At 42.9% G+C, this 27,804-nt stretch overlaps 1 protein-coding gene across 10 annotated transcripts; it reads right to left on the bottom strand.

The window, feature by feature from the left end:
• Positions 1–9: 9 nt before the first annotated feature.
• Positions 10–27,771, bottom strand: depdc5 (DEP domain containing 5, GATOR1 subcomplex subunit). 10 transcript variants are annotated; one of them, XM_069173319.1, is made up of 43 exons: positions 27,518–27,771; positions 27,024–27,123; positions 26,827–26,914; positions 26,669–26,715; positions 25,961–26,046; positions 25,792–25,875; positions 25,665–25,714; positions 25,380–25,449; positions 22,398–22,476; positions 22,241–22,302; positions 22,075–22,144; positions 21,908–21,980; positions 21,702–21,805; positions 21,533–21,607; positions 20,247–20,381; positions 20,107–20,168; positions 19,943–20,016; positions 18,980–19,049; positions 18,862–18,898; positions 18,655–18,775; positions 18,341–18,564; positions 18,027–18,227; positions 16,527–16,662; positions 16,319–16,437; positions 16,119–16,178; positions 14,980–15,163; positions 13,862–14,022; positions 12,194–12,314; positions 11,540–11,707; positions 11,234–11,456; positions 9,762–9,898; positions 9,582–9,678; positions 9,178–9,240; positions 7,070–7,179; positions 6,713–6,796; positions 5,874–6,006; positions 5,041–5,140; positions 4,688–4,924; positions 1,951–2,120; positions 1,567–1,738; positions 1,430–1,490; positions 1,109–1,191; positions 10–487 (listed from the first exon to the last, which is right to left on the bottom strand). In XM_069173319.1, exons 2-43 carry the CDS (start codon positions 27,079–27,081, stop codon positions 189–191), a joined length of 4,788 nt encoding a protein of 1,595 aa, XP_069029420.1. In that variant the 5' UTR covers positions 27,082–27,123; positions 27,518–27,771; the 3' UTR covers positions 10–188. The 10 variants fall into 10 exon arrangements, with proteins under 10 accessions (XP_069029420.1, XP_069029426.1, XP_069029421.1 ...); XM_069173325.1 differs by having other exon boundaries at positions 4,748–4,924; XM_069173320.1 differs by having other exon boundaries at positions 9,762–9,895.
• Between the last annotated feature and the right edge of the window lie 33 nt (positions 27,772–27,804).

The following is a 27,804-nucleotide window of genomic DNA, read 5'->3' as shown; positions in this document are numbered from 1 at the left end:
AACAGCAAATTATAAGTTTTGATTTATTTGTGGAAGTTAAGTAAGAAATAAAGCTTTACACGTCTGAATAATGACCTGAACTGTTATCAGTGTGGAAGTTCAGGTTCAGTGTTTGAGAAGAGCTTAAATATTGTTCAGTGTAAAGACTGAAATAAAAGTTAAAAGAGTTTTTCAGAGCCTCCGTCCCATCAGGGGGCGCTGGCGTTCATCTTCTCCTGGCAGCCGTCCCAGAAGTTCAGCAGTCGGTTGTCCTTGTTGGCGCAGAAGTCGGTGAAGTCTCGGAGGAGGCGGTCGGCCAGCCGCTCGTCGCCCAGCACGCCGGTCCTCCAGGCTTTGGTCAGCATGGTGTTGTAGGCCCAGTAGTAGCCCACCCTCTCCTCCCCCCCGAACAGGCCCTGGCTGATGGAGGTGGTGGAGTTCCTGCGCCGACGCTGCTGCCCGCTCGAGTACTTCCTCTTGGAGTATGGCAGCTGCAGGAAAACGGTACCTGACGGAAACAGAAGGCAGTAAAACTCTCCAGCCAGAAGAAGAAACAGAAGCGCATCAACATTACGTGTAGGCACCCCCCCAGGAACGGTGACATCCACCCGATTACCGGCCTCCCCTCGCTCCAACCCTCCCGGTCCTGTTCGCTCTGCTGCTACGAGAAGTTGATGTGTGTCAGTTCATATTTTAATCTCGTCATTAGTTACACTTTTATTTCACTTGTGCTAACGTAACAAGCAAAGCTGTCATCAACTCAAGTAACGTTGTCTTCACCTGTCTCTCGTTATGCTCCGCTCTGTGTGTGTGTAAAGGGGGCGGAGCCACGCCCTTCAAGAAACACAGAGAGACGAGGAAAGAAATGTGCGCGACCTTCGACTACAGGAAAACACCGAGATAAAATGAAATGAGCGCACACAAATTGGGAAAATAACATAAATGCCATATTTTGACTGCAGCAGCGTAACGAGATGCCTTATTTCACATAAAATGGGTGTACTGCAGTAAACCGGCGGTCTGCGTACGAGGCGTTTGGCTGATAAAACCTGGATTCAACTCTCTCCCTGTCACAAGTCACCGCTCAGCCGGAGGGAAACACTGCTTTCTGTGCTGCGATGTGACGAACCGGTGACGTGGATGTACTGCGGCTTGTTCTCAGACGGGAAATTAAAAGTCGAAGCAGAAAACTTGTCGTGCACGAAGCCGAATCTGGAGACAAAAAAACAAAAAAATTCTGTGATTCTCATTCCTTCAACATTCATACATATTCAATATTGTTTAATATCAAACTGTAAAATTATGAATGTTTTGTTGTCTTTAATCGGTCTAAAGTGTTTTTTCTGCAGTAAAAACGAACCTTCAAACCTGGTAACCACAACTGTTGAGTGACAATGATTTCTTAACAAAATATAATGAAATCTTTTTTCTTTTTTTTTAAAACACCAACCTGTACAATATGGCCTCCTGGAGCAGCTGCATCCTGTCCCAGTACGTCTCTGGTTCGAAGCCTGTTAGGAGACAGAAGTCATGACTGAACTACAAACGCAGACACGGAGGCAGCATCGGGTCAGAGGACGTCGGTACCTTCGAACAGGTTGTCGCTGCCGTTCTTCAGCAGGCGGTGGATGTTCAGGGGGATGAAGAGCTGCGCTCTCAGCGGGTCTCCGTACAGGTAAGACGTCAGAGCGAAAGGAACCTCCAGCACAGGAACCAACAGGAAGCCGCAGGACGCTGCTTTCCGGTGCCACCCTTGAACCTGACGGACAACAACTCCTTAAAGTTCAGTGTAAAAGTCGATTTCCCCCGATCCCTAACTTCCTTTTACTTTTTAAAGTTGCTTAAAATGAGCATATATTCGCCAAAAAACACTAAAGTTTCAACATTATGCGATCTAAATTGTAATCTAATTTGTTGTTGACTGATGACAATGAACTAGAACTAGAACTAGAGATGCAGTAGGTCGGTCACCATCTCAAAGAGCACTGCAGCGGTGACGGCCATCCAGTGGAGCTTGATCTCAAAGGCAGCGTTGAGGGAGAAGTTGCCATGGTAATAACAGCTGCACCACTCAGTCCGGTCGCTGCGGTTGTTCACGTCCACGTCCAGCGTGACCGTCTTCTGCTCCGGGACTGTAGCAGCTGAGGGACACACAGACAGAGGGAGGAAAACAGATAGGAAGACAGGAGGGAGGAGGACAGACAGGAAGACCGGAGGAGGAAGACAGACAGGAGGACGGGAGGAGGAGGACAGACAGGAGGGAGGAAAACAGACAGGAAGACAGGAGGAGGAGGACAGACAGGAAGATGGGAGGAGGAGGACAGACAGGAGGACAGAAGGAGGAGGAGTTGGATAGTACGACGGGCGGAGGCGATGAGAGCTGGATGGAGGCTCAGAGATGTTCAGATATTTATTGAGCTTCTGAAGATCTTCTGATCTGATCTACACAACTTGATCAAGATTAAGTAAGTAACAGGAAACTGTGAAAAAGTGATGGAGGGTTAATAACGCCATAAAAAGAAATTAAAGATTCTTTTAACGTTCATAATTTTGAACTTTAGCGGCCTTACAATATTTTATAGGTTTTACTACAACTTGAATACTGTATATACTTTCTACATGACTTATTTTTCTAGCTCTAACTTTTACATATTTGCTTTTAAGTTGTGGTTTATAGTTGTTATTGATGCTAAATTAACTGTCTTTCATAAGAAAAAAACCGGGGAATTTTGCTGATAAACTGAATTTGTTCAGGTACTCACAAAGTGAATTTATTACTGTATTATATTATTATTATATTGTACTAGGGAAACAAAAGAAGTCAGCACCAGATCTATCAAAAATACCTTTTTTTTAACATTCAATATCAAAACTTTTATATCTAAACTAAATGATGTAGTTTAACACTTTTCAGCATGGAGGCGGCTGTGCAACAGATATACATGTATGACTTCTATATGTAGCTGCTGAGCTGCTCCAAAGAATATGATGTATATATACATATACATATACATATATATATATATATGAGGGGTTTTCAATCCTGTATTAGTACTGCTGCATACTGAAGTCATAAAGGGAAACTATCTGCATATGAGACCTTCTAAAAAGTAAAAGCAGGTCGGCAGGGAGAACCCCTTCTGATATCTGATCGACCTGCATATCTGCCATCATACTGATGGTGACGTTCCCCTACATTTTCTTAAAGACAATTTCTGCTCTTCATTAGATATTTACAGAGGAGGCGAAGAGTAAATGCAGTGAAAGAGAGGAGGGAAATAATATTGTCCGAATTCGATCCATCTCCTGTTGCCCAAAAATCTGATGCCTCTTAAATCCACCAATCAAATAAATTCGTTGCCCATTTTGCAGTTCTTGCTTTTATATCTATTATAAAGACCTTTTGGATTTGTTTTTTTGTTAGTGATATAAATATAAAATGATTACACACACGCTGACTACCAGCTCAGTCAGTGTGTTACTAATGCTGTCTTCAGTTATCTGATGGCATGAATACTTTTAGCTGTAAAGATCAGAGTCTTTCCCCTCACGGTCTTAAATCAAACATAAAGAAGTATGAATGTCTGAATTATTGCAGTTCAGACTGAGCTTTCCTGGTTGAACAAATAACATGAAAAAGTGTCTGATGATGGATTTCAGCATCACAGTGAGTCCAACTGGAGAAGCATCAATGCTGCGAAGCTGTTGCTTTTAGGATGCAAGCGTTATGAGGTCAAAGGTGACAAACGAAGCTTTAAACGGACCGCGTGAAAGAAGAATCAAGCCCAAGCAGAAACGCTGTCACGACGTGCCGTGAGAGCGCTGAAGGACACCGAGGTCATCGCACACCACAGCACTACCGGACCACAGCCACCAACACCACAGCACTACCGGACCACAGCCACTAACACCACAGCATGCACCTGAACACCACACCACACGGACACTACTACTACACACCAACTACACAGCATGCACCGATTTGAAGGTGGAGATGGAGAGAAGTTTGATCGCATCAAATCAGACTGACGGATTACAGCCAAATCTACTCTGCATGCGCCGGAGAATCCAGCAGCAGCTGTTGGATGCAGATGTGCAGATCACCGAGAGGAGATCCGAGCCCGGACGTTTGCGTCACACAGTCAAATGGACACGACGACGAGCGCTGATGAAGGTGATGGTATGATTGTGACTGACGTTGGGATGGTGAGTGGTGGTGGTGGTTGTGTACACACAGAGCTCATTGTTTCCAGTTTAAACACGGTTTCTCTTCTCTGACACGTAGATTCAGCTGGAAACTCTCACAGCGCTCCGGTTCAGAGGTGGTCCTCATGCTGGAGGTATCGTTTGGTTGAAAACTGACAACAATGAGCCTGACAGTAGGAAGATGTGGGAGAAATGTTGCATGGAAGATTGAGGGCTCATTTGAAGTTGCTCAACACCTTCGTGGGTCGTGTGATGAGCGGATATCGGCCATAATAAACATAAATAATCAGTAGAATTCGGGTTTCTGTTGGTATTGATGGGTTCTATGATATCTGACCGAGATACTGACAACAGATGCGCCCTCTCTGTACTGTGTGACCTTATGACACCGGGCCCAGACGTCCCCAGAGGTGGACTGACTGTTTGCATCAGACTGGATGAGGGAGGAGGGCGGGGCTCCTCCTCGGTGTGGGTCGGGCCGGGAGGGTCGGGCTGGGTATACCTAGCAGTGCGGCGGCCTGGCTGCGCCCTCCAAAGCTGCGGCTGAAGGAGCTGTGCCTACTTGCGTAGGAGGCCGGCCGGCTCGGCAGCCACGGCAGGAGGAAGGCCGGGAGGTCGCAGGGTCGACGCTCCTCCAGCACGAAGGCCACCTCGAACCACTTCCTCTGGAACAGAGCGAAGTCCTCCGCCGCGGCGGACCAGCCGCCCGCCGCGGCGGTGGGGAGCTGGGAGGTCAGGCCTGCAGCGAGGAAGAAGGCGTGTTCTCCGGTTATATAACATCAACTATGGAGTCACTGTATGGAAAATATACTTGAGATAAAAGCATGGAGTCCTTTTTTATTGAAATGCATTCACCGTCCTTCTCCCCTACGATCCTGTAGAAGTAGAAGCCGTAGACGAAGGTGCGCATGGCGTCCCCAGAAGCGTGGGCCACCACACCTTCATCCAACATTTTCTACACAAAACAAACACACACAACAGTGAAACACACTCCGCACAATACATCAGCTTAAACAGCACGACAGCAAAGTCAGCACGCACAAACTGTTTTTCAAAAGAGCGTTTCCAGAGAAGAAGACCTTCCTTCCTGATGCAGTGAAATCCTGTTTGTGTTTGTGGGACAAATTCTGGATTCACAAGTTACATGAAGAGGAATTCTCTCAGCACTAAAGTTGTTGTTTTTTTAACACTAATCAGTCATCAGGGGGCGTCTTCATAAAGACTCCTAATGAACAAATTCTAAGAAAAATCTTTGAATTGTGACGTTTTCTAGGAGAATAGATCTGTAAAGATAAAAGTTAAAAGCCAATGATCTGCTGAAAAAAAACCTTTCAAGCTCACGTATTAACATGTCATATCTTATTGTTTGATTTACACATAAACCACAATGTAAAAATGTCTCAGCTGGTTACCATAGCGACAACAGACTTCCTGGACTTACTTTTTTTGTTTTGTCTTTAAAATAATTCAGCTTCACCTTGAAGATTGTTTACAACTGATCATTTGAACCTGTTTCTCGGCCACCTGCATTTCTTCTTCTAGTGTCTCTGCATCACCCATCAGTTTGAGTGCTGCTCTACTAACACACCATAAATCCTAATAATCTGAAAAAAATCTGTACATTCATACATTTTTCTTCACATCTTTCTTTCATCTCTTCAAATGAAAGGAAAGTAGGGAGCGTCTACCTGCATGATATCGACCGCCATCCCCTGCGTGGCCACACCCTCCACATTGTTGACCAGCCAATGAACAACCTCAGCGCTGATGAAGCAGTTGAGTGGCAGGCCCTTCTGTTCTGGGAGCAGCTGGACACCTGTCCTGAAATATCAGAAGAGCAGAAAACATGTACATGGAACAAATACAGAAGATGAAAACCAAAGTGCCTGTTTTTGATTCAAACTACTGTTGACAGTGTCTCTGATCTGGAGGATGACCATTAACCTCGCACTCTCTTGTGGAACTACACTTCTTATAAACTGAGGGAGGTAAACAGGAAGTATAATCTCACATTAGCTGTGTTTTTGGCTCATACTGCACTTCTTTATGCTTTGGCGAGGTGGCACCACTATAAATGAATCAGTCTTCAGCTGCTCCTGTTTGCTAATAAATAACTTTAATAATTTATTACAGGATGATTCTCAGGCAACTTCTGCAGTTATAAATCTATTCATGGAGGCTTGTTCAGGATGGACAGCGCAGATAAAGAGATCCTCAGGAAGTGAATGTTCCATCCAGCTGAAAAGGTGTTTCGTATCCGTGTCCAGACACTTATCCGTATCCGTGTACTTTTACCCAAAGTAAAATGTATTTAACGCACACAGAATTTACAGAAAATGTTTCAGTACATATAAAATGAGATGATTACATAACTACACAAGTGTTTTTCTTCACTGGAGTTGAATCAAGAAAATCAAGAACATCTCAGAGGATTTGTAAACTCTTACTGACACTCAATGCAAATGTGTGAGGACACACACACACACACACACACACACACACACACACACACACACACAGGTCTTACGTTGGATGTTTGATGGCCTCCAGGATCTCCATCAGCGTCGAGGAGGAGGACAGAGAGAGGGCCCCCCCCACTGCAGACTGCCCACTGTGAACAGATCACAGATCAGCTCTAAACCACAGCTTTTCACTGTTATCACTATGGCAACCACAACATACGAGGCACAGGATAAAATAACATTGACACCAGGTCAAAATAATTCATGGTTCATATTAATCAACCAGTAAAAGATTTTAATGACAAACTCAGACTATCCCAGAGACTATTAACTTCCGTCACAGTGTCCATATTGACAGTTTTAGCTTTTATAATCATTTTACAAGCATTTTTCCTTCCTTGCTCCATAAGGCTGAAGGTCACCTGGTGTCTGTGCTGCTGGCTGCCGTCTCTCCTGCAGGCGGCGCTGCTGCTCCAGCGGTCGCTCCTGGTGGCGCCCCTTTATCTGCAGCCTCGCTGGTGTCAGCGGGCAGCTGGACAGTCACACATACTTCACTCAACATGCTGGTTCACTCTGTATGTTTTCAGGGTTTCTCCACAGTACAAAAACACTGTTTAGTCACTCCCATCTAGTGGTATTCAGCCACACGGACGGTTTGAACTGTCAGTCTCCTTGATTCCTTCTGACCCACCAACACAGTGGAGGTGAATGGACACACCACTGAAACCTTTTACTTTTAAAGAGCACATCTCTATGCATAGATTAGCTTCTCCAAACTACCTCGTGACCCTGATCTACTGCAGGAAATACACTGAGTACAGATAGTAGCTCATACAACGACACTTCAAACAGTCCAAACAAGAATTTTAAAGCTCCACCACTCCTACAGTCAACTAACAAGCTGTTTTCACTCCTGTTGCCTTCTGCAGGTTTAGTTGTACTTGTACTGTATTAGTGCAGGAACACCAACTCTGCAATTATTCTGATGAGTGAAAAGAGTTTGGTGACATTGCATCACACCCTGCAGAGCTGGAGGTCTAATGAGACTCACTAGAATAAGTCCAGAGCCTTTCATTTGTAATGTACTAGTAACTACAGCTGTCAGATAAATGTGAGAGTCTAATGTACAATATCTCCAACTGAGACGTGATGAAGCAGAAGTATAAATCTCATGAACATGGAAATACATAAGTCCAACTCATCTGCATGTATGATACCACCGGTGGGAAGTGAGAAAACATTTTGTAAGATGGTGAAGAGACCTTTTACAGTCTGAGAGCATGCGTGGAAACAGGAAACAGGCTTCAAATATTCATCTAAAGAGTGTGAGTCTAGAAGTGTTTCAGTATGTGTTAGTTACACCAGGACCAGACTTTATCTTATCAATGTTCACCATTGTTTTATGTGTATATATTTCTTTCTTTCTTTCTTTCTTTCTTTCTTTCTTTCTTTCTTTCTTTCTTTATATGTTGTATATACGTCTATTTATGTTTTATTTGTCTATTTATGTCTGTCTGTTTTTTGCAGTTAAATCCGTAGTCAAATTCCTTGTATGTTACATACCTGGCCAATAAAGCTGATTCTGATTCTGATTCTAATTCTGATCATTAGTGAACGTGTTTGCTGCCTGGCTGATGGTGCTGACTGAAACTCCACAACAAAACATGAGTAAAGAACCTCCTGCAGCACAATCTACGTCCACAGAAACCCCTTTGAGAATAAACATTCTCTTAAGTCATGCATTTAAACATTTAAAATTATTCTGAATAAAATAAGTTTGAAATGTTTTTCCACCAAAATTTGTATTTAACTTATTAAATAAATCAAAAAAGCAAATCAACTTTTTCTCCTTTTGCAGCAATATTAAGGAGCTTTGAATACGCAACTATTGTTCACTTCAAAACTTTACCTGCAGGAAATAAATTGAATCCTTTTCATGACTTTCCAAGATAATGCTTTAGAATTTAGGCCACAAACTGTGACTAAACAGACAGATGTTGTTGTTGAGGATGCAGCTCTTTGGTTGGCAGCACACATTCCTCTTTTTAACTGGCTAAACTAAACACAATCAATAAATACTTTCAAGTGTTTTGTCACTAAATATTAATTGAAAGTTAAATAAAATCTTTTCTGCAAATACAGACCCTGATTTTGTTGGTACATTACTTCCTGTGGTAAAACTACAACCACTAACCTCAACAACCTGAATAAGTTTTAGGTCCAAATGTTTCAGCTGAGGGGTTTTGAATCGAGAAACAACAGCAGCTTTAACTTAAATATGACATTTGATCCCAGTGTGAAGCGTCTGTCTACCAGCAAGCACTACAACACATGACACAAGTACACACTCAACAAACCAAATGTGAAGGAGCACTTCAAGTCAAAAGTCACGTGACATCCACTCAGAGAGTGTGTTTGCTGCACAGCATGCTTGTGCAGTACCGCAGAGTGAGTTAGAGGAGCCACAGCAACACAAACAACACAAACAACACAAACACACACAGCGATGCCCGCGGACCCTATTACTGACCTGAGAGTGATAGATGTAGGAGGAGCGAGGGCTACGTATAAAATCCAAAATAAAGGCAGCGTCCTGTCCGTGTACAGGAAGAACAAAGCGCAGGATGAAACACCCAAAGCCCAGCAGCAGGAACACAACAGCATGGTGGGAAATAGAGATGGAAGGAGAGACACAAGAGCAACAGCCCCAAAACCAAAGCACCACCAGAGAAGAACTTCCTGATCGCAATATTTGCAGCTGATAAAAACAAATTAAGATGTTTCTGCAGAAGCTTAATGCCTGAAGCTTATTGTGGTGCGCGCGCACACACACGCACGCACGCACGCACGCACGCACGCACACACACACACACACACACACACACACACACACACACACACACACACACAGCAGTGTAACAGAATAACGCTCACCTTGCGGGGACTGTCTATGTATGTGGGAGCTGTGGCGACACCGGAGGCGTCGCTGCCCGCCGCTGAGGGCTTGGCCTGCTGCTGCTCCTCCAGCATCCTGACAGGAAGCAGAGGGAAGACTGAGATTCACGGCCGCGGTGCAGAGAACACGATGAGCAGCGGTGGCAGCCGGACACTCACTTCTGGTTCTGCTCCATCTCCAGCAGGGCGGATAAAGCCGAAGTGCCTTTCTTGCCTTGTGGAGGCCCCGAAGGCTCGGCGGGGTACGGAGGGAGAGGACTGGTGACCTGCAGACCTTTCATCGGTGTGCCCTTCTGCTACGAGACAGAGAGAGAGGTTTCATTTTGAGCTCCGGACACAGCGTGAGCGTTAAAACACGCTCTCACTGAAACACCATGACCTCACACTTCACAGTGCCGAGTACAAGTAGATCAAATTTAGGAAACTTCATTTATAGATCTACAAACCCGTTTCCAAAAAAGTTGGGACGCTGTAAATGTAAATAAAAACTCAATGCAATGATTTTGCAAATCGTGTGAATAAAAATCATGTACACACATATTGCAAACACAATTGCAAATAAACCAAAGACATGTCAAATGTTGAAACAGAAAATGTTGTTTTATGAAAACTATATGCTTACTTTGAATTTGATGGCAGCAACACGTCTCAAAAACGTTGGGACGGGGTCATGTTCACCACTGTGCTGCATCACCTCTTCTTCTAACAACACTCTATACGACTGGTAACTGAGGAGACCAGTTTCTGGAGTTTTAAAAGTGAAATGTGGTCCCATTCTTGCCTCAGATAGGATTTCAGCTGCTCAGCAGTTCACGGTCTCCTTTGTCGTATTTTTCATCTCATGATGCTCCAGATGTTTTCAATGGGTGACAGGTCTGGACTGCAGGTCAGTTTATCAGTTTATCTGAGCCCATGCAGTGATTTCCACTCCAGAATAGTGTGTTTTTAATGCAGTGCTGCCTGAGGTCCCTAAGATCACCACCATCCAATATTGGTCCCTTGTCAAAGCCTTGTCCCTTGTATTCAGAGATTTCTCAAGAATCTCTTAACTGTTTGTGATTTGCAAATCATTGTGTTCTGTTTTTATTTACGTTTTACACAGCGTCCCTACTTTTTTTGGAAACGGGGTTGTGGTGGCGGGGTGTGGTTAACTCAGCTGCAGGGGGTAGAGAGTGGGAGGAGTGGTTCAGGGAACAGTGCCGGGCAGGTGTAATGAGCACAGCTGAGCCGAATACGGACTGATGAGCACAGCTGAGCTGGATGTGGACTAATGAGCTCTCCCTTATAAAGGGAGCAGGGAGAAGGAGGACCAGGAGAGGAAGTGGTTACACGAGTGCATTGTGTATGGGCCGGGCAAATAAAAGCATTTTACACCTGAACGTACGGCTGAGCGTGTCATCTGTGTCCAGGAGAGACCCCGGTAGCACCAAGCTTGCTACAGGGGTTTTATTATTTGCAACTGAATACAGTAACGGCTGATGACAAATCAAAGGACGCTACTTCGTCACTAAATGAACAAAGAAACAGCCTTTCTGCTGGGTGTGTAAAATACAAACCAAAATGAATATATATTTTAGCACAGTATCATTTGTGTTAGTGTTAAGAAAATGTGTAAGCTGGCAGAGCCTCACTCTGATGATCCGGTCTGAACGGTGGCGTCGGCGAATGCGGTTCAGACCCTCCAGGAAGCGAATGAAGCCGTCCAGCAAGACCCAATCCCCGCTGCCCCCCATCCCAGCACCCGCCCCCTCACCGTACACGTCCCAGTGCCCCTCCCCGTCTGCCACCCGCCGAGCCCCTCCGGCTGGCAGCAGGAGGAAGCGGGTCCTCCAGAACTTCAGCGAGTCAATCAAGCTGAGGAGGAAGAGGAAAGTGTGAGTATAAATATAAATATAAATATAAATATACGTTCTACGTGAGCGTGATTGCGTGCGTACCTGAAGTCCTCGGAACCAGCCGAGCAGATGTACTGGTCCAGGTAGTTCCATTTGTACTCCTCCAGTCTCTCGTGTCCAAACTCCACCCAGCAGGAAACAAACTGAGCGTCAGAGTGCGGAGGACACAGACTGTAGCTGTACTGGATCTGAGCCGACTCGTACGGGTACCTGAAGCACAAACGCACCACAAGTCATCCAAAGTCGACCTGAAACAGGAATTTATTCTGCTTGTACGTTACTTTTTATTTATTATATTATATTTATGTATTATAAACAACTATACCTTTTCACTGACACCAGCCGGCATGTTCCAAACATCACTTTCTATTTCAGCTGGTGCTTTTCGCTGACTATATATTACTTTGAGATAACACTTTTAACCATTTAATCGATCACTTTTAGCAAACTGCTCAGAATTATTTGCCGTTTTGCTACCTTTAGTTTTCATGCATTCAAAATCAACACAGTTACACCTAATCAAGTGAAGACTTTTTCATTTCATAATTTCTGCTTTCTTTCATTGAGCAGCTTCAAAAGCACCCGCTGAAGTACGAGATCGGGGTAAGATCACGCATGTATTATACATTTGGGGGATATGATGTGAGTGCAGACTTTGTGTTTGTGTGTTTGTTGGGTGTTGTCAGGTCCCCTCACTTTGGCAGGTAGCGAGTCACAGTGATGATCTTATCTTTGAGGCAGACTTTGTGGAAGGTGCGTCCCATGCTGAGCCAGTAAACCGTCTCCTCCTCCTCTGCTCGACGAAGAGACACCAAACCTGAAGACACCAAAACAAATCGGGCACATACAGTCCCAGAAGGTCTGTGGATGTTTCTTACAGACACACTTTGGAGAAGACACGAACACAACAGAGTTTGCTCTGAATGTTTGATTTAATTTCATTCTTAAAAAATGATTTATATTTAGTTAAGACAGAAAGAGAGAGAGAGCACACCGGAAAACTCCTGCTCTTTACCTCATGTATTGTTTACTTATTGACATCATATAACTACAGCCTACATTGGATTTCTTCTGTGACTACATGTTACATACAAGGGTGGATTAAAAAGTTCAGAGAACGCTGTTGTGAGTTACACACGTTTCTGTGACCACTGTTATGGGCACATTTGCGATTTGTCCACGGACATGAGCAGAGAGAACACATGACATTTTGAGTCAAACTCTGGAAATCGTCAACAAAGACCGTTGGAATGCTTCTGAAAGCCGACAGCAATGAAGCGAAGAGCTCGCATTCGCTTTTCAAGAGGTGCAAAACGTCTCTGTCCAAGACTGAAGAGGACGCCTCAGGTCAGGGTTGCAACCGAGTGCGTTTTCTTTGACACAACGTTGTGCATCATGACTTTCTCCCGCCGGGTCAGACTGTCAACATCGAGTTCGACTGTGAGGTGTCTGTGGGAGAACACAGACGCCTCAGGTGCAAATAACCTGAGCTCTGGATCGACGGCACTCGTTAACTTACAGCGTGTTGAAAGCACACAAGTTTCCCAACCGCAACAACACAACTGTCGCTCCCCACCACTATAAATCATCTGACTTGTCTCCCTGCAACTTCTCTCTTTTCCCCAAACATTTGATGTGTACTCTCTGCTCACGTTTCAGGTCCATGGTGACGTCGCAGACGTGCACGTACCAGTGGTCACAAAACTGTGAGTAATTTAGGTGCTGATGTTGATCAAGGGGCAAAACTTTGAATACTCACGAAGAATGTAGCTTCCTCCTGCTCCGTGCACATCATGGTGCCACGCACAACAGGAGCACTAAACTTTTCCATTCCCCCCTGTATAGCCTCCATTTTCTCTTTTGATAACATGCAATTTGTTAAAATGGTTTTAAAAAAGTATATATTTTTGTACGGGGCATATTTAGATATAGCCTAGATATATAGTGAGAGGTGTCAGTTATGTAATGTGGCCAGTATGATGTTTAATATGACTATCAACAGATCTTTTCACCGTATGTTTTTGCTGAGAACTGCGTTTCTCAGGCATGAAAAATAGGCCGCATGCTAAAACTCGAGTTGCGCCTCGGATACACATCTCATGCAGGCTGCATGGCTGCTCTAAACTGTTAAGATGAGCTCCATAATTAAAAAGCAGGAGGTCCTGTGACTGTCATGCGAAGGCGAGGTAATCAGCGCGGTAGTGGTACTTGCTGTTTTTTCACCTTTCAGATGCAGCCTCATTTTTCTCATTCACATCTAAAATATGTTTGGCCATCAATGTTTGTTCCCTGCATGTTTATTTATGAGGAAATTAAGGTCTGTTTGAAAAAATAAAAAGTTAATTATATGAAACATTGATTTACCTCTGGAGTACAGAGGACTGCTGCCGAGAGGTGTGGCCACAGCAGGCGGCAGTTTCCTGTTATTGGGCTGGACGATGATCTGGTATCCCTGCATCAATCTCTGACAGATGAACTCTTCAAACACCTGAGATGCACTCATCACCGGAGCTTCATCTTCTCGCCTGATGAAGAGACACAAACGTGACGAGACGGCTCATCGTTCTGACGGTAGTTTGCCGTGTGCTGTTTCTTTGTTCTCACAAGAATTGCATGTGATTCTAGATAAACATTTCAGATGTGGTTTCTCTTGTGCTAATGGATTTGTTTTCTTCATCTTCAATTTTAACAACTTCCACAATATGCAGGAAAACAAAGGATTTTTGGTGCAAACTACAGTAAGAAGACAAAAACGAAGTTGGATCAATATTTGGTGTGAGCATCCTTTAAAACAGTTTTCCACTTTGCCTCAGTCCACCTTAAATGAGCTCAGGTCCAGAGATGCATTTGTGGATGCAGCGATGATCTGTGTTCACACACTATGGTTTTCATTAGTGTTCCTGAGCCCATGCAGTGATTTCCACTGCAGTGCCGCCTGAATATTGCGGCAATCAAATATTGGTTTTCGGCCTTGTCCCTTGCATAAAGAGATTTCTCTGGATTCAGACGATAAATTCCCCAAATTACGTTGAGGAACATTATTCCTAAATTGCTGAATTATTTGCCCATGCAGTGTTTCACAGACTGGTGAAGCTCACCCCTATCTGGGATGCTCTACTTATAACCAATCATGTTACTCTACCTGTTGCCAGGTAACCTGATTGTGAGATGTTCCTCCAGGTGTATCTTTTAGCATTACACAACATTTCCCATCTTTTCTTGACCCTGTCCCAAATTTTTTTTTAGGCGTGTTGCTGGCATCAAATTCAAAATAAGCACATATTTTTCATAAAACAATGAAAAATTCTCACTTTCAATATATATTAAATATGGATTTACATGATTTGCAAATCATCGCATTCTGTTTTTATTTACATTTTACATGGTATCCTGACTTTTTTGGAAACAGGGTTTTTGAGCACACTAACCAGGTGCAGGGACAAAGTGATTGGCTACAGACAGTCTTACAGGATGTGGCCTACCTGTCCAGGTCGCTGTGTGGCAGCAGGTCGTAGCAGCCTTCAGTGTAGTCGTTCTGCAGTGCCTGCCGGTCAGGGAAGTAGTCGGTAGTGAGGGGGAGGCAGGCCGGTGTGGTCAGCGACTTCCAGTCCACCCCCACCGTGCAGCAGAAGCTGGGCACTGTCGGGGGTGCAGACAGCAGCAGGGCTTCACACACGCACAAACAAAAAACACCCCCACGGCAAAGACAAATGCATGTACCCAAAGTGGAGGGGTACATGTGTGTAGGTGGCAAGGATGGACAAGCACAGGGGGGTGACAGGGAATGAAAGGAAGAGGGAAGATGAAGACATGAAGACAGAAAAGAAAGAGTGAAGATGCAAACAAAAAAAGGAGAAAGAAGAAGAGAGGGGAAGAAAAAAACAAGAGAAGTGTTACTTTCACTGGCCTCATCGGCCATGCTGGTGATTCCTGAGGGGCCTGTAGTTGTGGAGCAGTGATCAGACATGCAGATTGTGGCTCTGTGACAGTCAGTCTGTAATCAGCATCACTCAGAAGCAAGTGAAAATGTGTCCTGAGCTCAGCGAGGGTGTGAACTGTGAAGTGACTGAGTGGATTTAAGCAGAGAAATCACATCATGCACACATAGATTGGTGAGCAAAATCTAAAATAAAAATATGGTGTGAAACAGACAGATTTGTTTGACAGAAGCACCGATTTACAGTCAACCAAGAGATAGATACTACAACGCTGCCATGCAGAAATGGAATATACAAAGAAGGCGTGTTGAATACAAACAGGTCGTGGTGTTGGAAAATTATGGGAGTGCGAATTAATCAGCAGACTTAAGACCTGCTAATAAAGTATTATGAGAAGTAAGATAACCAGGAAGAGACCCAGAGAAAGACAGAAAATAATAAGATCGAGAAAGTGAGGATACAGAGGAAGGAGAGGGGAACCCGAACCACATGACCTGTAAGCGTCCTTGGATACACGGGCCCAGTGGAGCAACCTGCCTGCCGAAGCTGAATAAGCCCCCAAAGGTTAAAGACACCTCTGAAGGTTTATTGCCATCATCAGTTTGGTGATTTAAAATAGCATCCTGATCCTGCAGTATGACAACTATCAAATGATAAGTAAGGATATGTTTTTTTGGACTCACTTGGATCGGTGCTGCTGGAGGAAAAATCTTGAAATGAGGAGCTGCGGTTGGTGAGAGTTCCTGTACAGGGTTCACATTCAAAATGAAGGAAGAGCAGCAGAGTTAAGAGTGTTATTAAGGATGCAGCGACTGATTAATATGCCCATTGCAGTTTTTGTCACTGCATGTAAGGTAGAGCTACACAACACTTGTTTAAATACTGAGTCTGTTTTGTGCAGGTGTATCACCACTGTTGTGGCTCCCTGGACTTCCAGTAAACTCTTCCATCCCTCCACTGATGTAAAGGCCATTCTCTCCTGCTTGCCTGGAAGCCGTTCGCCTTAAATGAAGAGTAAAATAACAAATAAATAAAGATATCTTACTGTTTATGAGGCTGACATTGTTTTGAAAGGAAATGTGTGGACTAACCTCCCAGTGGCCTCGTGATAGGCCAGCTCCAGCAGCTCGGCGGAGGTGTGGGCCGGATCTCTCTGCTGGCTACCCTGCAGCTCGGCCATGTTCTGTCTGGTCTGGTGATGGATCTGGATCGCCTCTCCAGATGGACCTGAACATCAACACACAGTTTGCTGATGAGATGAATGTCAACCATTGAAAAAAGTATAGTTTCTGGCAATTACTTCTTTACAATAGAAGGTCCATCATCATTGTAGAAATCTAAGACATGCGGGTGGCCCTCAGATAAAAGGTTCATTCTCACGGTATCATAAATTTGTACTGTAAATTTTAGACTGATGATGGTGCTAGAGAACATGTCAGGGAGTTACTCATCACATTGTGTTGCGTTAAACAAAACCTGCGATTCAACTTTACCCTCCTTGGTCACAGAATAAGAGCAAGGAGGATATTTGAAATCATTTTAAGTTCAGAGTTCCTGTTTCCTCCGAGGACCATGAGTCACACTATATGTATTTCTAGCAATGATCAGGACCAGATCGAAGACGACGGTGATTATCATCCTCAGAATAGAAAAATAAACAATTTTGCAATGAGATCAATCACTACATAATATATTAATGTAAAATTACTGCTGAGATAGCCGAGAACATTAAATAAAACACATTCCTAAAGCTGGAATCATAATTTGAGAAATTGTTTATTAAACAGACAGAAATCAGCGCAGTAAGACATTCAAAAAGTACATTATTGAGATGTAAAATGAGTTTTGGGATCCCATTATAATTATTTTGAATTTGGAAACAAATTTGGAAAATATTGTATTTATGCTATTTACCAAATTTATGCGCACCCGTTTCTTTCCAGCTCAGTGTGTGTGTGTGTGTGTGTGTGCGTGTGTGTGTGTGTGTTTGTGTGTGTGTGTGTTCTGCAGGCGTGTTGAAGGTCGCGGTAGTTAAAGTGCTCTGATCTCTGTGTGTCAGTCACACGGTGCAAAGCAGACACAGGTGGAGGAGAACGAGGAGAACGTTAATCCATCTCGTTAACAGCATTGTTCTTTTGGACAGGTTAAAAAAATAATAAATTTTAAAAAATGAAATGGATCGTAAGCATATGTATAGGAAGCATTGCATGTTGTTCAAACCTTCCACAATCTACTCAGAACCGGGTCGCACTCTACTGGTAGATCTGGATCTGTGCGTTGGAGACTCCTGGTCTACATTATACTGAAGTTACTGCAGACAGATGGGCTGAACCTTTGTGCCGTCTATCAGGCTGATGGGACATAACAGATCAGACAATCATTATGAACTCACTAAATTATAAATTAAGGTTGAAGAAAAAAAAAAAAACACTGCAAACTTCCTGTAGAAATGTTGTTTGTTAAGAAAGAGACAGAAAGATCCTGCTGATGCAGCAGGGGAGACCATCATTAAGTAAACTCTTTCTAGGACTTCACTTGTTCCTGTAAATTTCAGACTTTATGACGGAAAGTGTGTTTTTGTGTGACCTCACCGACAGGGAAGGTGTGCATCCAGCGCCGGCGGTTGGAGGTGAGCTTCATGGGCATCCTGGACGGGGTGAAGGGGTTTATGAGTGCTCTCTGCGGGGTGTAGCCTCCCGGACGGATGTGCAGGGTGGACTCAGCACTCCCCACAGTGAACCGGCCCGGGGCGCTGGAGTCCCGCTGAGAGTCCATCATCTTCTCCAACAGCTCTGAACAACAGAGTGATAAAAAACGACCGGAGGAATGGGATGATGGGATGGAGACCATGGTGAAACCACCACTTTCCCTGCAGGGGTTGTCCCTGAAGCTGCGGAGCGGTTACCTCTGGTGCTGGTGTATCCCAAAGAGCTGCTCACTTCGTAGTGAGCAGGAGGCATCCGGGGTATCAGCAGCATGTTGGACACAGGACCCAGACTGTCGTCAGAGGCCAGGCTGCGCTGCTCCTCGGGACCTCCTGAGCGAACAGGAGGGGACGCACCTGTACCTGTGCTGACGTCCACTGATCCCCAACTCTTCCTCCCGCTTGTCTCTTTGTCTCGACCCAACCTGAAAGACATGCAGGATCAGCTGTTCAACAGGGCTTACGATGATAAAAAAAAAAAAAAAAAAAAACTGAGGATTTCACGATTGAAATACCTGAAATTGGTGCTCCTCTGAATTCGTGAAGGACCTGGAAGTCGAAACACCTGCGCGTCGTAGGCGTCATAGTCCACCTGGATTGGTAAACTGTTCTCTGAGTCCTTTGGTGCACAAAGAGCTGGAAGAGGGCATGAAGAGGGCGTGTCTGATTTATGCTTTAAAAAAAATAAAAGGAGACTAGAGAGATCATCTGTAAAAACTTACTGTGGTCTTTGCTGCTCTTGAATTTTTCAGCATGGAACTAAAGGAAATTGTCAATTTAAAGAGCTGTTAAAAAAAATATGAAGGTCAAGCAGCAGCAGAGCAAGAAATGTGAACGTACCTTCCGGCCGGCCAGTTTGATTCGAGGCGTAAAGGAGCTGCAAGAGTTCTGACTTTTGGAGGTGTAGAAGCTGTGATCATGGAAGAAGATGCAAACAAGATCAATTAGACTTACTAAAACTGATGAGGAAAATGTGGAACCACTTACTTTCATTTAAGGCTATGAACATTGAATTTCTCAGCTGTGTCACAACTATACATGTAAATTCTGCCCATATAGGTGTTCAGGTTTTATAGTGTAAGAGATTAATTTGTATTTCTTCATTTTATCTTATTGAGCTGCTTATAATTGTTGATGCTTTTATTTTATTATGCTTCTACTTCCTGTGTCCTCGGGGAAGGTTTTCTGACTGCGCACTGCTTTTGTTTACTTCGCAGGCTTTGGTTGCGCCTTCCCACCAAGTTCCCGTTCAGCGGAGGAAAGAAGGACAAGAAGAACAGCATCCAACAGCGGAGCATGTTTGTTTGCTGCTGCAGAAACTCTTTCTTGACTCTCCTAATCTCAGTCCCTTGATTTAAGCCTCTCTCAAAATGTTGGTGACATTATCAAGAAAGCAGCAGCAGCACAGAAACCAAAGAGTAGTGAGCTGGACGCTTTTGTACACGAGGAGCGAGCTAAATTCCAAAATAGAGGTGTAAAAACTTGTCACTGGAAAGGTTTTTTTTAGTTCCAGTGGTCAAAGGATGTCATCGTAAAACACCGACTCTGCAGGTTGAGTAATTTTGCTTTTAGTCTTTTCTGGAGAAAATGTTATTCATCTTTATCACAACTAGTGAGCTCTAAATGATGCTCCTAAAACCCTAACTAAACATAATTAAACATTTTCTGACTTTGACCGAGGCTTTAGTCGTTTTAGTTTATTCACATCACCTCAGCACCTTTCAGGTTAAAGTGGCTGAATAATTTTGATTGCAAGTGTAACTTTGTGTAGAATCTTTGCAGTCATCAGTCATGTTCTCTTGCCTGTGGTTGATCCAGTGGGGCAGGTTGTAGTCGTCGCCTACGCGAGAGTCCCCCTGTGTCATCCTGTTGTGCAGCTACAGAGGAAACAACAAAGACCATCAGTGACAAACAAACCAACCCGTGACCTGCTGCACCTTCAGGGACTGATCCTCTGGATGTGTTACCTTGAATAACGGCACTGCGTGCAATGGCTGCTCCCCCATACACACCAGGTCTACACCGATACCTGAAGGGGGACAAGTATGCGTCACGAACCTCTAATTCTCTGTTAATGAGTAGACTGAGCTCGTTTCTTCACGCTCACCGTTGTCAATCATGCGCTGTTTGGTCAGAATCATCAGCAGACGGTCGACTTCGAACACTCCGACCCCGGGTGTGATGACCACGGACATCTGGCCGGTGCGGTCAAAGTTACGGTTGATGTAGTGCTTGTCAAACACTGAGGAGACAGAGAGACTATCAGCTCCTCTTCTTTTGTACAAGTTGAGTGAAATACAGTGATTGAATCTTGATGTTAAAGAACAAATTCTCACTTTCACAAGTAAAAACTTGTTTTCTGGGACAATGCAGATGAACAAAGAACCAGCCAGAGAAACACAAAGAGGAAATGTTGTGTTGGAAAGTCTTTGGAAGATATCCACTTGATTTGTCTAACTTAATGAAGACTTTGGAATACAAAGCACATTTTAAGGCCTAACATCCAATTCATCATGGCATTATTTTATTTTGTATTTCATGAGAGAAGTTGGCACTTTTCAAATTTTATTTAAGTTTATTGGAGCCAGAGGTTTTTGGAGGCAACCCCTAGTGGCCCTCACTGGTATTGCACTTTAAAGCAGTTCCACACTGGTTTAATTGTTTGGACCCAAAGACAGTTTACAGGTGGACATCTCTGATCGGCGCAGAGCTCGGTGACCAGAACAAACTGTAAATGGAGCTGCACATGAATATTATGATCTTCATTTAAGAATAAATATCATGCGATGCAATGAGCAAAGCAGAGTTCTTGAATTTTTGTGTCAACACATTTTGCTGTTTGTAGCGACATGAATGGGAACCAATTTACTCCAAAGGAGCAGTAAAAGTGTCTCTGAGCTTTCTCGAAGAAGCAAGATACTGTTTGAATCTTCAGTCAATTGCATAATATTCAGAAATTACAGGCATCAAAAGGTATGTGAAAAAATCCTGCACTTAAATGAAAAACTTAGTGTAATCAGTGCAATCAATGGAAAAGGTGTTTCAACAGTGGCCCAGAAGGGACAAATAAACTATGGGTCTAAGAAGAGCCATTTGCGTTTTCAGCGAGTTTTGCGGCCGCCATTGATTTGATTTTCACACTTGAAGGGGTAATTTGAGACGTATTCAATTAGTTGAATTCGGAAACTTTGCCGCTGGATGCCAATAAATTCTGCACACCTATCCTTTAAATTACAAAGAAAAGATTATTTGATTTCATTAAATTCTTGCACAAAGTTTTAAAGTGTAATGCAAATCCTAAAAGCATTTACTTTCCTGAAAAACTAACTTAATTAACAGGTTATCTACTAGAAGTTTACAGGTGGGAAGTTACTCTGGTTTCACACGACTTACCATTGAAGGAAAGGTTAATGGCCTCCAGGTAGTTTCCTTGAGCAGCAGTGGAGTTAAAACCCAAAGGAAACCCATCTGGCATGAAGGGAAATCAGTACAAGATTTTGGTTATAAAAGGAACCTGATCCAGAGATCCATCAGTGACCCAAATGCTAAAATGATTCACTACCTGTTTCTTTCAGTCGCACCAGGACAGGATACTGGATGAAGAGCTTCTTGATCGTGACCAGTAACGAAGTCCACTCATCCCGTCTTTCAGTCTGAGCCACGACCCTGATCACAAGAGTCAGGAGATGTAAAACACCCCCGTCATCCAAGTCTGTCTCTTTGTTAAGCTCCAAGCACGTTAGCACGTTAGCACATTAATATGTATACCTGTAGAAGTCTTCATAAAAGCGTCCTTCGTGATCCTGTCTAATGGACCCTCTCAAAACCTCCGGAAATTCCTCTGTGGGAAAATAAGTCAGATGTTGTTTTCTTTAACATTGCTGTAGTATTAATATTCATCGTAATTCACTGTGATTATAAAGGAAAAAACTCACCGATAGTTTTAGCATTGTAGAATGTACGTGAGAAAAGAACAACTGTCACCTCATGACTGCAGTTCTTCTCCTGTTTTAACATTAAACATTTTACTTATGTTTAATTTTTAACATAAAAAGGGTGATAAGAGTTACATCACAGGTAAACAAAAGGAAAAACACAAACCTTCCACTTGGCGAAAAGGTCAGACAGGAAACCATTTACCGCCTTCTCAAAGTAGAGATCACCTGAGAGGAAGACATTCAACCAAGTTCAGGACATTCAGCTGCAGAGACACGAGACGAGAAGCCTTCTGTCATCAACAAGCTCCTTCACAACTAACCGTAGATGTCAAAATCCCACATCTCACAGCTCATCTGGATGAAGATGTAGACCATCGCAGATGTGGACCTGAACACCACCTGTGTCACAAGATGAGAGACATCAGTGACTCCAACATAAAGCACAGAGAACTACAACCAACATATTGTACACAAAAATATCAACGTAATTATTTGTATCTGAACATTCTCAAAAATGAAATTTTGAATTTGTTTCCGAAAAGGTTTTTAATATGTTTCATGTTTTCCAGATCCCAGATGTGGGCCTGTCAGTGCTGTCCATCTCTTCTGCAGGTTCACCACCATGTGACTTTAATACATTTAAACACAGACTGAAATTTTTGTCTTTTTAATACCTTTTATAAAATAAATGAATATGAATTTTTAATAAAATTTTAGTGTCATTTGCAGCTACGAAAAATAATAATTTCTAACAATAACATTAACAACTCATCTGTCTATTTTAGATCCACATATAAGTTTTACACAACAACGGTATTGAAGATTGTCCGGGGAGTTTTTGTTAAATATCGCATTAAAAACTTTTGTTACATTCCTGCTTACGGCAGATAGGATTTTTTAATACCTTTTAAAAGATCTATTTTGCCTTTATTCACTATACACAGTTTAGTAGACACACACAAGAAATGTGGGGAAAAACAGCAGGAAAATTACATGAAGAAAAGGTCTAAGCGACCAGGAGTCAAACAACGGCTCAACCAGCAAAATACTGAGCCACTGGGTCGTGGGCTTATTTAATGTTTTTAAAGGACACTGAAATCAACGGCTGCAGATACACTGTGCACCACAGACTTCCAGGCAACACAGGTGAGTTACCTTAACAAGATTAAAAACATTGTATGTGGAGGTCAATATTCAGTTCAAGGATTCCATGAATGTTTTCAAACTCAGTGAGTGTTAGATTTTGTTAAAAGGTTGACTAACCTGCTGTTCTTTTGTTCTATGAACAAGTGAAATCCAAATATGACTAGAATATTAGTCAAAGATAACACAAGTAAACACAAAATGCAGTTTTTAAATGAAGGTTTTTATTATTAAGGGAGAAAAAACAATCCAAACCCACATGGCCCTGTGTGAAAAAGTGTTTGCCCCCTCCTGTTAAAACATAACTTAACTGTGGTTTATCACACCTGAGTTCAATTTCTCGAGCCACACCCAGGCCTGATTACTGCCACACCTGTTCTCAATCAAGAAATCACTTAAATGACTGACAAAGTGAAGTAGACCAAAAGATCCTCAAAAGATAGACATCATGCTGAGACCCAAAGAAATTCAGGAACAAATGAGAAAGAAAGTAATTGAGATCTATCAGTCTGGAAAAGGTTCTAAAGCCATTTCTAAAGCTTTGGGACTCCAGAGAACCACAGTGAGAACCATTATCCACAAATGGAGAAAACATGGAACAGTGGTGAACCTTCCCAGGAGCGGCCGGCCGACCAAAATTACCCCGAGAGAGCAGAGACGACTCATCCGAGAGGTCACAAAAGACCCCACGACAACATCCAAAGAACTGCAGGCCTCACTTGCCTCAGTTAAGGTCAGTGTTCATGACTCCACCATAAGAAAGAGACTCGGCAAAAATGGCTGCATGGCAGAGTTCCAAGACGAAAACCATCGCTGAGCAAAAAGGACATTAAGACTCGTCTCATTTTTGCCAGAAAACATCTTGATGATCCCCGAGACTTTTGGGAAAATACTCTGTGGACTGACGAGACCAAAGTTGAACTTTTTGGAAGGTGTGTGTCCCGTTACATCTGGCGTAAAAGTAACACCGCATTTCAGAAGAAGAACCTCATACCAACAGTAAAATATGGTGGTGGTAGTGTGATGGTCTGGAGATGTTTTACTGCTTCAGGACCTGGAAGACTTGCTGTGATAAATGGAACCATGAATTCTACTGTCTACCAAAACATCCTGGAGGAGAACGTCCGGCCATCTGTTCGTGACCTCAAGCTGAAGCCAACTTGAGTTCTGCAGCAGGACGATGATCCAAAACACACCAGCAAGTCCACCTCTGAATGGCTGAAGAAAAACAAAATGAAGACTTTGGAGTGGCCTCGTCAAAGTCCTGACCTGAATCTTATTGAGATGCTGTGGCATGACCTTAAAAAGGCGGTTCGTGCTGGAAAACCCTCCAATGTGGCTGAATTACAACAACTCTGTAAAGATGAGTCGGCCAACATTCCTCCACAGCTGGAAAAGACTCATTGGAAGTTATCGCAAACACTTGATTGCAGTTGTTGCTGCTGAGGGTGGCCCAACCAGTTATTAGGTTTAGGGGGCAAACACTTTTTCACACAGGGCCATGTGGGTTTGGATTGTTTTTCTCCCTTAATAATAAAAACCTTCATTTAAAAACTGCATTTTGTGTTTACTTGTGTTATCTTTGACTAATATTTAAATTTGTTTGATGATCTGAAACATTTAAGTGTGACAAACATGCAAAAAAATAAGAAATCAGGAAGGGGACAAACACTTTTTCACACCACCTTGTCTGGATATGTGTGCCAAGATGAATCCTCTCACTCAGCTTTTCAACCAGTTCTGGGTCACTGTTATCAAACCACTGTCCCAAAGGGCTCCATAATAATTGCTTGCTGTATTAAGTGACTGTGAATGTAGATTGTTATATGTATTCATCCTACTATAAGAGTGGCCTATTTATTTAAATTTTACTACCATCTACTGGATTTTAAGATGTAGGCCAAATGCACTAACTCATAATGTTAATGAAAGTGAAATATTATTTTAGGATCTGCCCTTTGATTTGGATGCGCTACAAAATTGAATTTAATTCCCACCTCGTTTAAAAAGAAAATCAGACGGGTAGTTTTTCCAGCAATTGTGCTGGTAAACAAACAAAGATACTTACACACCACACTGAAAACATCAAGTCCTTGGTGGACATGAAGAAGACTCACTGACTGGTAAACATCTGCCTTGTATCTCAGTGCCCCACTCACCCTGGTGTCTTCACTGATGTACCCACAGGTCACTTTCTCTCCCTTCACCCACAGCTCACTGGTCTGTGCTCTGGAGAGTGAAAAACATCATGAATACGCACGTATGCAGTCACATCAGTGCACACCAAGAAGACTGGCCTGTGAACTGAAGCATTATTTCTGTCCCTTTTGCCTCTTTTCTTAACCTTTACACATACTTTATATTGGTTATATATAAATACTAATTTATTTCACTGCTTACAGCTAATTTCATTTTTCACTATACGTGCTTTTATGCAAATTTACCTGATTCCTGCAAATTCCACTTTCTGGGTCACATAAGCACACGTGCTCACCTGAAATAAAGAACACAAAAGTTGAAGCTCCGTCACGTACAGTTTTTTCACAAAGGTAAAATATTCCCGTGGCCCACCAGACTCTTCTTTAGTCTCCACATGTCTCCTCTACCGATGTACTGGTCCTTGAACGTCAGCTCCACTAGGTCCAGTGTAACATCCTGTGAGCAAATTAAAAATAAAAAAAATAAGAGATTCTGTTCCAATGTGACGAGGAGGGCCTGCAGAGTGCTCAGAGTAACGTACTTTGGGGTCAACTATGTTAACGATAACATCCTGGTACGCACGCAGCTTGAAGGCTTGTGCTACAGTCTGGTCCACACTGATCGTCTCTGCAGAAGAACAACATCAATCACCGCTGAGCAAAGTATCAAGAAACTTTTGCATTGTGTAATAAATATAACATCAGAACATTTACAATTAACGCATATTCATGCTCTATATTCAAAAAACGTGGATACGATAAAAGAAAATAACTTGAATTTAATGCAGATAAATACAGTACAGCCACCAAAAATAGTCTGTAAAATGACCACAGAGTTAAATCTGGCCCTTTAACACAGAGCAGACAAGCACAGAACATTATAAGCATCAAAAGGCGCGATATGGTGTGTTGGATCACATTGCATTGTGAGGTATTCCCATTATTCTGCACAACTAAGAGATTTCAAGAGGTGCAACTAACAAAGCCAGAGGTGTAGTTTCACCAGAGAAGAAGACAGAAGAGAAGAAAAGCAGTAAATCCTAATATCTAAAAACCAGGAGAGGTCATTTTTTTAATCCAAAAAAACAAAATGCCAAATGTTCCATAAATCTACTGATCAGTTCATCACCTGTTGATTGTTTCTGCTATGAACTTTAATATTGTTGCAGCAACACACAATTGTTTGTTGGGATTCCCACATCATTCATGTTTAATCCGATCTAACCTCAACAAATTCATAATTTGTTTACCTTTCTGCAGGTCCTCTTTAAGGCTCTTCACTTGCAGCAGGAGAGGACTGTGAATTTTAAGTGACACATTTATATCACAGGCTCAGTAGTGGATGTCAATGGAAACACATCAGTTAAAGAGCGTGAAGAAATAACCCAGCACAGTTCTGCAAGCTCACCTGTATTCATCTGTGGGATGTGCAATCTCAATTATATCTCCCAATTTGACTTGAGGGAAAACCTTCGGGTTGACAACCAACTCATCATCTGTTCCAAAGAAAAACATTATTTGAAGAACATCCAGAGAGAAATAAAATCTTTCACAAGAGAGGCAGAAAACTAAAAATGCAATGCAGCTGGACTAGTTTCTTCTTACCGCTTCCACCAAAACCTTTCTTGTGCAGCACAAGCTTGTATGACTTGTTGGTCTTCATGAGGAACCAGCTGGGGAACAAACTCAGAAGTTCTTGTGACTCCTGCTCAAAGATCCAGAGAAATTAGCACGTGAGCTGCGGCACTACTTCTCTTATTGTCTTGCCTTTCCTAAACTCAATTCCCACATTAGCATTGTAACTTTGTGACATAGCTTGATTCATTGAATGGGTTATTTTTAGTCTTCAGGTGGTGAGCTAGACAAAGTAATCATGACGTTATATTTTGGCTCAAAGCTGCTGACACTGATAAACTACTGCGCTTCCCCGTGATAGCTCACAATGATCTGTTAGCAAAGGTTTTGGAAAGGAAAACAAGCAAGCAATGGATTACAATGAATATAGGCTATATGTAGATGACATGGTAACTTCTTTATAAGTATTTAAAAAACCCATGAAGGTTTGAAGAAGTGAACACATGCAGAACACACATCAGTACCTGAACTCTCCCCAGCAGTCGAACTGTCCTGGGAGATGGACGTTTGCTAGCGTAGCATGTGGTTGATTTGAGAACTTACAAATAGTTCGTTAACTAAGTTAAGTGATTGTAGCCGCGACGATACAGTAATTACTCGCAATGAAAACACATCCGTATAGTTGAAATAGGTTCGGACCGCTGTTTAGGGGTGAAAATATGCCAGCTCACTAGCATGTTTCACTTCCTCCAAAACACGGGGATGTGTGATGTGATTGGTCCGCTGCCGCTCAGAGATCGTGTTACCGGAA

This window comes from Embiotoca jacksoni, unplaced genomic scaffold (assembly GCF_022577435.1).
Source record: "Embiotoca jacksoni isolate LCO1_2020_lvr unplaced genomic scaffold, fEmbJac1.0.p SCAF_59, whole genome shotgun sequence".
Taxonomy (NCBI): Eukaryota; Metazoa; Chordata; class Actinopteri; family Embiotocidae; genus Embiotoca; species Embiotoca jacksoni.
Note: the sequence above shows the minus strand (reverse complement) of the source record. Positions and strands in the feature narration are given on the sequence as shown.